The 12,883-nt window shown below is 40.7% G+C and overlaps 1 protein-coding gene across 2 annotated transcripts in view; it reads left to right on the forward strand.

The window, feature by feature from the left end:
* Window positions 1–12,883, forward strand: part of BMPR1A (bone morphogenetic protein receptor type 1A) — a 94,366-nt gene that overhangs the window by 60,556 nt on the left and 20,927 nt on the right. For both annotated transcript variants that reach the window (XM_089510608.1, XM_089510607.1), the window contains 2 exons: window positions 851–1,063; window positions 12,336–12,498. In XM_089510608.1, the coding sequence (XP_089366734.1) occupies window positions 997–1,063; window positions 12,336–12,498 (230 nt within the window). In that variant the 5' untranslated portion in view covers window positions 851–996. The remainder of the gene's footprint in view (window positions 1–850; window positions 1,064–12,335; window positions 12,499–12,883) is intronic.

The following is a 12,883-nucleotide window of genomic DNA, read 5'->3' on the forward strand; positions in this document are numbered from 1 at the left end:
AACTGACATATACCTCTGTGCTCCACCAGTAATATCCCTCCATGTTAAATGCCTGTGAAGCAGTAATTAAAATGAAAAGTTCTTGTATCCTGCCAACAGACAGATTGAGTTATTTATGGTAGAAGCAGCCACCAACAGTAATTGCAGCACATCCTTGAACAAATACAAGTTTTTTTCATTCAAGAATAGCGCCAGGCTGACAGGGGTCAGGGGGTCAAGCCCACTCAAACAAGAGGCTAAAGAAAGGCAAAATCAGTATTTTGTTCATCTTAACACAGAATCTGTATTGTCTGTATTAACTACCTAGGTGTCCAAATTACTGTTTATTCCTTGGAGACCTAGTTAGGCTTTATTAATTATTGCAGAAACTTCACTGAGAGATTTCTCCAGCTGTTACTTTAAATATAACTGTGTTGGCTCACTTTATTCCTGAAAAGCAATTTAAGGTGGTAGAATAATTTACCTGCCTTGTCTTTTGTGCAATTAACTAAACATTTTAAAGTATTATTCTCTAGAGAGTCATGCACAAAGAATTCTTTCACCCAATTTTGTTACTGTACAAAACTATTCAGGTAATAAGCTGTTGTCATTTTGGAGAGGTATGAAGGCTGGGTCTGATTTCGATAGTATTTTATAAAATTGAGTTCTAAATTTGAGCTGCATACATTTGAGTAATCAGTTGTGTCTGAACTAATTATAAAAGGGATTAAAATACAAAGTAATGGATTTCCATTATCCTTGGTTTTTATGTTTATGCAAATATATTTGCCATTTTAAGATCTTATACTGACTTGTTTTCGAAGGTTGCAATTGGCAGCATCTTATTTATCTCTTTTCGTTTGCTTTTCAGAAAACAAGGTGGAATAATTCATCATTGCGTTAACTGGCCACCAAACTTTCTATCAGATTTCTCCAAACAACCCATCAAACAAATTGTCACGCAGCAGGGTAGTTTGCCAAAGTTGACAGCACACAGTGAGGATTTAAATGTGAACAATGATTGGTCTGAAAGTTTATATCAGATTGCTGTGGTTCTCTGCATTCATCGTTTTTCAAGTTCAAGGTAAAAATAATCAGACTTCTTCAATGTTTAAGAAATGTTTTTCATTATTTGTTGTTTTTCCATGCATAACCAATGTTGTTTTATCTTTAAACTGCAGTTTGAAATAGGTGCGAGTAAAATATTGTAACTTTGGAAAATAGTTTGAAACTCAGTCTTAAAAAGCTGTTCATCAACATGACATGCGAGTTGTTGAAAAGGAGAGGTTTTATATGCACCTAAAACTAATCTGAGTGCTTTTCAACAACTTCCAAGCTAACAGTATGGGTTTTTGAAACCAAGTTAGATTTTAGTAAAGAAAGCTCTAAAGAATGTGTCTAAAATGAGTCTCCTTGGGTAGATTTTATGCATGTTTTTGAATTGTAACCATTGCCAACAGGATCTTCTGCCAAAATCCCTTAGCACAATGATCTCTATTCAAAAACAATGTATAAGAAATGACCCTTCAGAATAAAAAGGTTTGAATTGGTCTCTTAAGTAAATTTCATTTACTCCTTAAGTTTTGGACTTATCTACAGGCAGGCCATTTAAAGAAATCAGTTTAAAGCACACTTACAATGATAATTGGGATAATATGCATGGATGTGTAGCTCAATTTTTAAAAAAATATGAAACTGTCCAATCTGTCTTGTGCCATTTGGCAAGGTATCAGTTGCTGAATTTGCACTTATTGAAAGTGACTGATTTCCATATCAGTACATGGCCCCATCCAGCATGGATTACTTTTAGTGATTTCATATTTCTGTTTGAATGTCATTTATTTGATGTTCTAAGAGGTCTGAAAGAAAATTAATTAAAATCAGTAGTGTTCATTTATGGAATCTAACAAAACTATTTATCACAGTGTTTCCTCATATCAGGAATACTGCTTGAATGCACATGCTGTTAATCAAAACACCTAAAAAGAAGGATCTGGGTAGAATTGGCTAGTTTATGGGAATGTAATTATTTAGCACTAATTGCAAAGTCGTTGCCCAGGTATACAAGTCTGAATCACCAAAAAGAATTTCAGAGTAGTGAGCTTAGTTATGGGAAAAGTCATGTGAAATTTATGAGCATTTGTGTGAGCATTTTGTTTAAATGAGGAAATGAAGATTATAAAAGCTGTGCAAGATAGCAGCAATTTCTTTTTAAAGACAGCCTATCTCTTGGAATAAGTTGATGATGGCCTTTGAAGTTTTTTTTACTATTATTGAGAATTCCTAAAAGTACATTGGTCTATTGACTTGTTTGCTTGTTTTTAAGAATGTGTCTATATTGTACCTTCATCCAGAATAGCACATCTAGTATGATTTTAAAACAACATAAAACATTCATAATGCTAACAGAAAAAACATGCTTTGTTGTCGTCGTAGCTGATTCACACATACAGTCAGCCCTCCTCATAGGCGGACTTGCCTTCCATGGCTTTGAGCTTACACGGAAGGCAAGCCCCATTAGAAGTAACGAGGCGCGTACCCACGCCATGCACCCCGTGCATCACCATGTGCACATGCCTAATTCTTTCCTATGAGGCTTGAGCATACACTGTTTTTCCCATACGTGGGGGAGTCTAGAACAGATCCCCCACATATAGAGAGGGCAGACTGTACTAATGCCTGTGCAGACATCCTTGGAAATTTGTGTTTTGGTGGCAACCCCATTTATTCCGCTTATCACTGTATGTGGCATGCTCTTTAATTTTATCTCAGGTCTTTTCCATCTCCATTGCTGGAAGTAAAATTCATCAGCTCTTCGCAGGCTCATGGGCCCAAAGGGCTTCTTCAAAAAGAAGTGTGTGTGTGTGTGTGTGTGTGTGTGTGTGAATTCCACAATTGGGACATTTGTACTTTCTCTTTTGCTTAGATGGGGGAAAGTATAGTTAGAAGTGTTTTTGTCAGCCCAGAACAAGCACTTGCATACGGCTTTGGTAGCTTTTCTAGGCCGTCACCAGTGATGGAGTAAATTTTCATACAGAATCATCTGAATACCTCACCATCATCAATACTAAGAGTTGCCTGAATGCTGACAGCTTCTTTGGGCTGCCCACTTTAATACTGGGATTGTTAGTTTAAATAAATAAGTACTGTACCAACAATATCACTGTAGGCTGCCCCAGTTTCAACACTTATAGTCCAGATGGTTACTTCTGTGCAGTTGTCCATCACCCCGTTCACCTGTCCCAGAGGTTCCATTGACACCTGGTAAATCTTTAGAGAAGGATTTGCAGAAGTCCAAATTATTCTGTTCAGCCACTGACTCAAAACTGAAAGATCATCTAAGTGTCTAGCTACTACTACAGCTCATACCAACCCTGTAGCTGCAGTGTAGGAATTAGCCTTAATTCTGGTCTCCACCTCAGATCCTCACACTGAAATACTTTTAATACTCTCTGGGACCTGCAAACAGATGCTCAAATGATGCTTGAATGAATTTGTGACCAGAGTCCTACATTGCAGAATGTATAGAGGGATCTTGAACAGCACTTGTGATGGAATCCAAATTGTGGGGTTTTTATTTAGAGGGCAAACTAGTTGATAGATCATCAGTTACGTCTCACATTGCAGTTTTAGATAACTGTGCAGGAGCAACTGGTGATTTGCTCTACCTTGTCCACTTGAACGTGAAATGTAAAAGTGAGCCCTAATCACTTCCAGACTATTCAAATCTAATTTTCCATCAGATCAAAGTAACTGTACCCCCTAGTAATAGGAATTGCTATAATCAAGAACAGTCCCTTGATGTCATTCTCCATCCCACCATTGTTGCAGGAACTCATGTCCGTATAAGTCCAGCCACTTTAAATACTGTTTTGGAAGAAAGGTGGGATATAAGCTAACAACTTAAATACTGTAAATATTTTCAGTCATGCTTAACTTACAAAAGATAGAGAGCATACCTAGTTTGGGTGCCATTGATCTCTTATCCCATACTGGGACAGAATATCTCCATCCCAAGCTAACCTGAGATATTATGCCAATGTTCCATTCTGTGAGTCTTACAATCAGCCTTATGGCATACCTCAACATAACTCTGCAGTTCATTACTGCACTCACTTGTTTCATCTCTTCTTTGACCAACAGTCATTGATACTATAATCACAACACAAATGTATCTAACCAACAGCAGTGGTATTAAGGGGGCCTTAGATACCATCATTTAATTTATCCTCCATTGACACCATTACATCTACCACTTGTACATCAACCACTAAGATCAGATCCAGCATCCTCACTCCCTCTCACATCTGCTCAGGGGTCATCTTCATCCTGTACCATCAACAGCTTCAGTTCTGTGCAATGGATCCTTCACTTTAGTACTGTACGCTTTGTTGTTGTGTGCCTTCACTGACTTTGTGACTTATAGTGGCCCTAAGGTGAACCACAGTTTTCTTGGCAAGATTTATTCAGAGGAGGTATGCCTTTGCCTTCCTCTGAGTCTCAGAAAATGTGATTTGCCCAGTGGTTTTCCATGGCCAAGCAAGGATTCAAATCCTGGTCTCTAGAGTCATAGTCCAATGTTCAAACCACTATACCATGGTGACTTTCTATTATACAGGGGTGTGTGTGTGTGTGTGTGCGTGTGTGTTGCCTTGAAGTTCTTTCTGACTTACAGCAGCCCTAAGGCAAATCTATCACAGGGTTTTCTTGACAAGTTTCTTCAGAGGAAGGTTGCCATTGTTATCCTCCAAAACTGAGAGAGTGTGACTTGCCCAAGGTCACTCTTTGGGTTTCATGGCTGAGGGGGGATTTGAACCCTGCTCTCCAAAGTCATAGTCCAGTGCTCAAATCACTATGCTATAGTTGCTACTCTTGAAATGGGACTGTTGTATCTGATACACTCTCTAGCAAGATATGAGAAACCATAAAATCCTCAGGAGAAGATATTGATCCAGATTCTTTTTCTACTTTGTTTCATCTTCAAGTTTGCTTACAAACCCTACAATTAAAGATTAGCATCCTCTTTCCCTTTCAGAGAATAGCCAATCTCATTCTGAGAAAATTACAAGAATGCAAATGCTTTGTCCCTCCAGGTCATCTCTTTACCAACACTCCCAGTATTGGGCCATGTATTCAGATGTGTGGATTCTCAAGTTCAAGTACCTGTAGTTACACTAGTGCTTCCATAATTATGAAATGTGGCAAGGTATACTTGGCTCACCCATTCATCACTATATTCTGGATCAGGAAAGACTGGGATTTTATACCAAGTGTAAGAAGCCAATTGTGCTGTGTTGTTTAAACACCACAATGAAATTCAAACATTGTGAAAGCTGCTAGAATAAGTCCACCAAAAAATTAATTGGCACGAACTAATAAAGAAGGCCACAAATTAGATGCAGTTGGGAGGAAAACCTACTCTCCAGCTGCCCTGGAATTAAACATAGTTGTTTAGCAAGTATTCATGGGGGAGGTACCAGAAATTATTTTGAGAAAAGGTGACCCCTTTCCTTGCTCACTTGTCAGAGGATGATAGAAGGTTACCTGGTGTTTTTTAGCTGCGGTGCATAAGTACAAGGCACTTTCCCAAAAGGATTATGAACAATATTGGATCTCAAGGATGTCATTTTCTTCATTCAATCAATAGAATAAAATAAAATCTGAATACAGCTGTAGTGCCATATTTTTTGCCATTTTCTATATGTGGTACCATTTTACTATGCCACTGTATTTAATGGGACTTGAGCATCCATGTATTTTGGTGTCCAGGTGGGGTTGTGGAACCAAACCCCAGCAGATACCAAGGGGTCACTGTAGTAATTGTAGTTTGTCTGTAATGCTGTTTTTGCTCCATATCTGTTGTGACAAAACCATCTTATTTTGGTAACAGAAATTATGCTTAATTTTTAGTCACAGGAAAATTGACTAGCACTTAATGGAAGTTGCTCCAGTAGCTCACAGTACAATGCGCCCTTCCCTTTACATGGGGGATCCATTCTGGACCTCCCCCATGTAAGGGAAATACCACCCCATTGAAAACAATGGGGCTCATGCCCATGGTGTGGTGTGCACGCCATGGACATACGCACCATTACCTCTTCCAGACATGGCTTTCAGCGTATGAGTACCAGCATATGACGTGGGCGCACTGTATTTAATTAGATGTTAGTGTTGTATTTTGTTTCAAAGTTGTTAAATGTCACCTGCTGTCCAAATGATAGATGCTAAAAAATTTAACACTTTTTGCTGTAACCACTTGGAATCCTGTACCTGTATCTGAAATAATGTTTTGAACATTGATTTATAAATGTTTACATATTACAGGAAGCTTCTATCAGTTTGCAGATTTAAGTACAAATTCTGAGTAGCTGCAATTAAGTATGAGGCTGTATTGTGTAGTAAATTGATAAGTGATTGTGTGCTATGGTTATACTAAAGAGAACACTAGCTTCATTCAGTAGTTAATCCACTGGTGGTTACATCTTTTCTGGTATTTGGTTCCGAAATAATATGCTAAATCTATGGTGTGTCTGAACTTAATTGTGGATGATTTCTATATAATGTTTCTTTTGTGCTTGACATATTTCTGTCTTAGAAAACTTCAATTTGGAGATGCGCTTGAATTGAATCAATTCAGCAAGGGACCCCCTTGCCTGTTGTAATGAGACAAATACAAATTGCAACACTAAGGTAGCAAAGGAAGGGAAAATTTCACTGTTAAATACATGGTTCCTTGGTATTCACTGGGTTTGGTTCTAGGACCCCCTGTGGATACCAAAGTCTGTGGATGCTCAAGTGCCATTAAATACAAGGGTATAGTAAAATGGTGCCCCTTATATAAAATGCCAAAAATCAAGGTTTGCTTTTTGGAATTTACATTTTTTGAATGCTTGAATCTGAGGATAAAAAAAAATCTGTGGATATGGAGAGCCAACTGGATATTCTTTTGAATAGGCTTCTGAACATTTTCTTGAAAAGATATGAAAGAAAACATTGTAATTCCTCCTAGTCGAAATATTGAGCATTCTGCTGAAATCAGAAGGAAAATTGTGTTGACTATATCAGAAGGCAGGAGGGCTTATGTATTCTTGACCATCATGAACTAAAACTGCATACAGGTTGAATACCCCTTATCTGGAATTCCAAAATCTGAAAATTGTCTGCATGTGTGGCTGAGATAGTGACACCTTTGTTTGCTCCTGGTTCAGTGTACACAAACTTTGTTTCATGCATTTTCTTCATGCTTTGTTGTTTGAAATTCTCCCTTTTGGGGAATTTTCTCTTACCTCACAAGCTATTTGTAATCACTGAGGTGTTTGCTCGAGGAAGATACCCCTCACAGGTGATAAGTGTTTTCTTTGTTTGGGCAACAACCACACTGTTGATTCTTATCAAATTTGGCTCTGCTTCACTAGACCAGAACAGCAAAACATATCCACCAGATTCTGTCTTCTAGTTCAAGAACATACTGTAGACTTTGTCAAGGTACCTAATGCCATAGTGAAACGGATGATATGCCAAGCATCCAAATGAAAAGTTTTGGTCAGTACAAAGCCCTTGGTCCAGACCTCAGCATCAGCGCACCAGACTGGCTCCGGTCCCTTTTCTTCCCTGACTGAATAGAAGTTCGATAAAGGCAAGCAAGCATTTGAAGAAGGTCATCCTTTTCCTCAGAAAAAATAGATTCCCCCCCCCCCCCCCGTTTTGAAGAAGTCTTGTTCCTGCAGTCCCTCCAATTTTGATAATCCTGTCAGTTCAGCTTTTTGATACTGAACTTTCACTTGCTTGGTCCCCATGTCATGATACTATATAAGGGGATCTGGTTCATTGATTAGATTCTGAGGGAGAAGTTTGCAACACTTCTGTCTGAGAAGAAGGGCACAGCTGTCAATCTGTTTAAGAATTTGTCTCTCAACAGTGAAGTTAATCCTTGACACCTAGGAGGATTCATGTCTACCATTAAAATATGAGCTAACCTGAGATATTGAGCAGACTCAATGTAAATTGAGATAGAGACCAAGGGTCCTTACTATTACCTGCTTATTCAAAATATGTTTATAGAGATCATTGCAGTTATTGGTATCAGCACTAAGAGTCTCACACTCAAGAGTCCTGTTCACTTTCTCACTGTTTGTAACTTATATTACCTTCACTATCTGCATGGTCATTGGGATTATACTGTCATGTTACAGGGATTACTTTCACAGAAAATCTAAAAGTCCTCCATATTATAGATGCTGTCAGCTTCATCATTCCTGTTCACCTCAACAGTCGTTCCTGTTCACCTCCTGCATCACCATCTAGAGATATTTCAGTTTGCTCCACACATCACACATTTAAATGTTAGCCCATAGAACTCCCCCCCCACGGCTACCTCAGTTTTTATCAGCCCTTCCTCTTTAAGTTTACTTCTGTTTCTTCTTGGCAGTAATGCTGTCCTGCTAATCCTGCTTTCCTCTTTGAGATTTCATCTAAGAAGGTGGACAACATGGGACAAAGGGCTTGTGCCAGATCTTTCTTGACTTTGAAAATTGTAAATCATCATGTCCTTTTCTTGTTATGTGCCTTCAAGCTATTTTTGATTTATGACAACTCTTAGGAGGAGCTTATCACAAGGTTTTCCTTGCAAGGTTTGTGTATAAAGGTTTGCCTTTGCCTTCCACTGAGGCTGAGAGAGTGTGACTTGCCCATGGTCACTCAGTAGGTTTTCATGACTGAACAGGGATTTGAGCCCTGGTCTCCAGAATCATAGTCCAACTACACTATACTGGCTCTTGGTATGTCCTTTTAGGTGCTACCAATGTCCTTTTAAGGTGTTACTAAATATTCACATGTGCTGAAGTGGCATACTTAATAGGCCACTTTCCTCCTGATAAGGAGGATGTGGACCACTTGTTTCAAAAAGGTTGTGACTGTAGCAGTAGAACAGATCAGTCTGGCAAAGCATGGAGCTGACTGTGTCCAAATCTTTGTTGGGAGCGGTGACATTGAGGAGATATTTATGGCTTCTGGCTGTGGCACTTGGCCAGGATGCTTGTATGAAAGTTGAAGACGTGCCATTTGATACATGACTAATGCAAAGATCATTCTAACACAAAAACCATGAGAGGCGTAATAGTTCAACACAGTTAAATGCACAGTTACTGCTTTTTAATATTCTATTCCTTAATACTGTGAATTGTAAAAGGCTTCTTTTTTATCATGAGAAGAAATATCAGTCTGCTTCTAGGAATAGTTTCTTTATGGCTAAGAAGACATCTTCATCTTCCCAATGAAGTACTACTTCAAACCACGTCTTCCAAAGATCGACTTTGACTCACTGTTCCAGGCACTTAACACTGCCTTCATGACTAGATTCACCCCACACCCACCTTCAGCAGCTTTCTTTTCTGTTATCTCTTGACTTGGTGTTCCATAACTACAGATCAGTGGGTTCTGTCCATCAGGGTTACTGATAAACATTTTGATGCCATTCCTTCAAATGGTTATTTTTGTTCAACTGCTACCAGAAGAAATCATCAAGGGGAGTATATTAACCTCTGCCTTTTTCAGACAAATAGTGGAATTTGAGATACTTAACAGTTCCCAAGGACAGTGGATTCCACCTGATTCTAGACATAAGAGATGACAATTTGTGCTTACAAATATTCATCTTCTTTGTGATCTCTGTGACTCACACATGTGGGATGTAACGCGCCTCCACATTACTGTTCAGAACAGTAGAGAAGGACGGTCATTCCAAGTGTCTCTTGTGCCTTGGAGAAGCCCACAACATGGCTGCTTGCGCCTATTCCCAGGCCTTTATATCACATTCATCTGCCAGAGTTTTTCTGAATCACTCTCTGGAACTTTCTTTTCCAGGTTTGTATTCCTTCTTTTGGATTAGTGATTACACCACAAAGGTAGTGACAGTGGTATCCTCAGGGCTATGCCAGTTCTAGTGATTGTATCATATCAGTTACTTGCTCCTGGTGCCTCATTACTGGAATTGTCTAGTTTATTGTCTGAGTTTTATTTTATTCAACCATGTGTGGTTATGTCAACCTAAAAAAAAGTACAGTTGGCTCAGCCTCGGAATATAGTGTGTCGTTGCTATCTGTGAGGGATCCATTCCAGATCCCCTCGCGAATAATAAAAAATGTGGGATCTTAAGTCCTGTTGATTTCAATGTGGGCGCGCTCTTGCTTGTGATGCCACACGTGCGTTCACCCATTTAGAAAGCTGGGGCTTTCCATGTGTGGAATCTCAAACTGCTGATGGCAAGCCCACACTTGGCACAGGTGCATTGTATTCTCTTTATTGAAACATATCTTCTTTGTTGTTCTGCTTTTGCTTATAAACAAAACTCATTGGTTAGCCTGTCTTCAGAGGAAATAAGTTCCAACCCACAGAGTTCTCTGCACTTCTAATCAGGTTTGCAAAACTCTATTAGCAGTTACTGTGAGGTGCAACCCTCCTCTTGTCAGAAATCCTTCTTCATGAAAATAATAGGATATAGTCCAAGAAATCAAATATTTTGTTATGGCACTATCTGTGGAATCAGTTGTTCACACCCAATATTCTTCTGTCTCTCCTGAGCCATGTCATTCAACAGGAAGAAGTGATAAAATAACAATCTGTGCCCCAAGATCTTTCAGGTTCCGAGGTCTGTGCCTCAAGGTCTTTCAGCTTTCTCATAGTGTCTGGCAATACATTCAAAGCTGTATCTTGCAGTATTGTTCCCATGTGAATTGAAAGGAAGGTGTTTGATGGCTCTTGTCAGCCTCTCTGTTATATCATGTATCTTTGCTCCTGGAGGACAGCACACTTTGGAAGACTTGTCCCCCTCAAAGTCTCCTATGAGACATGCATACAACATCCCTGTTGTCTTTGTCCAGTTAGCTGAGTTCCAGAGATTGAGAGATTGGTTACATTATAGCAGAGCACATAGCTCAGTCCATGCAAAGTCAAACAAGATAGCCTCCAAATTGCTCCGCCTGACAACTTGCCTTAACCAAAAAGACACCAGCCCACCTGATTCTTTTTCTTCCACCGATCCCACTTAAACTTCTATTGTCCTGCTGTTTGCAGAGTTCATGTTCTTGAATAAACTGAACAGATTCTACAGAGAGAGATTTTCTGTCCTGATATTTATCATTAAGCTTATGTTCAAACTGCTCTGTAAATACACTTGGGGTTAGTCTGCACGATTTAAATCAGGGGTAGGCAACCTTTTTGAGCTGGGGGCCGGGTTGCTGTCCCGCAGACAACTGGGGGGCCAAAGCCGGGGGGTGGAGCTTCCACCCTCCGGGGCGGGGTCGCATGTTGGGGGTGGAGCTTCCACCCACCAGGGGGCTTGGGCGCCCGTCCCAGGCCCTTCCCTTCGGCTCTTCCCTTCGGCCGAAAGGGCTCCAAGGGGCCCTTTCAGTCAAAGGGGAGGGAGGCCGAAGGGAAGGGCTTGGGCGCCTGTCCCAGGCCCTTCCCTTCAGCTCTTCCCTTCGGCCGAAAGGGCTCCAAGGGGCCCTTTCTGCCGAAGGGGAGGGAGGCCGAAGGGAAGGACTTGGGTGCCCTTCCCTTTGGCTCTTCCCTTCGGCCGCAGCGGGGCTCCTACAGGCCCGCTGTGGCCCTCCTACAGGCCCGCTGCAGCTCCTGGAGTCCTGCTGGAGGGCTCCGGCGACCGCAGCGGGCCTCCTACAGGCCCACCGCATGGCCTCTCACGCGAGAGGCCAAAGGCTCTGCGTGTGAGGTCCTGCTGCCAATTGCCCCGCGCCGGCGGCAGGACCAGGCTGGGGCCGGCACCAAGGCCTCGGTGGCCCGGATCCGGCCCGCGGGCCAGGGGTTGCCTACCCCTGATTTAAATACTCCTCATTCCAGTTAAACAAAATGCAGTCCAGCCATATGTGATTCAAGGAGTTTGTGCTTTTTGAAACGGGGTAAGAAACTCCTTAAGCTCCATAGTAAAAGGCTTCACAATTTTTTTACTAGAGTATCTGGAGAAATGCACATAATCGCATATGTGTCTGCGCGTTTCACATGGATCTGAATGACTGTGTATTTTTGGCTGAAGGAGAGCAAAAAGATGTGAATTTGCCCAGGAAAAGGAAGCCAAGTGTTGGTGCATATATGCACAAATTCAAAGTAATGCACATAACACGTAGTGAAGACTAACCCTTGGAATACAATTATATTAAAAACAGGAAGTGGGTGCCTTGCAGGGAGATAGTATGCAAATTTCTTAGGAGTATGGAAATGTAGATGAACACTTTGCTGGGAAGAGCACCAATGGTAAAAAGACTGCGTAGGGAGGCAGCTACTGCCTAAATTCTTACATCTTCTCTGCAAAACAAAACACTTACGTTCTTGTTCTTATCCTACAGGGCAGAATTTAGACAGCATGCTGCTTGGAACAGGGATGAAGACAGATCCTGATCAAAAGAAGCAAGAAGATGGAGTAACCTTGGCACCTGAGGACACATTGCCTTTTTTACAATGCTATTGCTCAGGGCACTGTCCAGAAAATGCAGTTAATAACACATGCAAGTAAGTATTTGGGGTGGGGGGAAGCAGACCCATTAGATAATGACTATAAAAAGAGGTTTCAAAATTATTTCGTGGCCCTTATTCTTTTCTTAGTTCTTTTCTTTCTCTCTTTTTCAGTTCTTAGACTTTTAAGGTCAGATACTTTGAAATGGCAAAAAGAATACTTGCTCTTTATTGCCCTCTAGTGTTCATCTTCATATGTATAGTCTCTACAGCAGTGATTGTCTAACACCCCCCACCCAGGCCTGTTTCACATCTACATGTGCCTGGGTTGTTTTTTTTTTTGGGGGGGGGGGCACTCAACGTAGTATGTGAATAAAAATGTTTTGTGTTTTTTAGTAAGTACATTTCCATTCAAGCATTTATGTATACTCAGATTTTAACA

The sequence above is a fragment of the Sceloporus occidentalis genome, unplaced genomic scaffold (genome assembly GCF_023333645.1).
Source record: "Sceloporus occidentalis isolate IW3139 unplaced genomic scaffold, rSceOcc1.0.p SCAF_2, whole genome shotgun sequence".
Classification (NCBI taxonomy): Eukaryota; Metazoa; Chordata; class Lepidosauria; order Squamata; family Phrynosomatidae; genus Sceloporus; species Sceloporus occidentalis.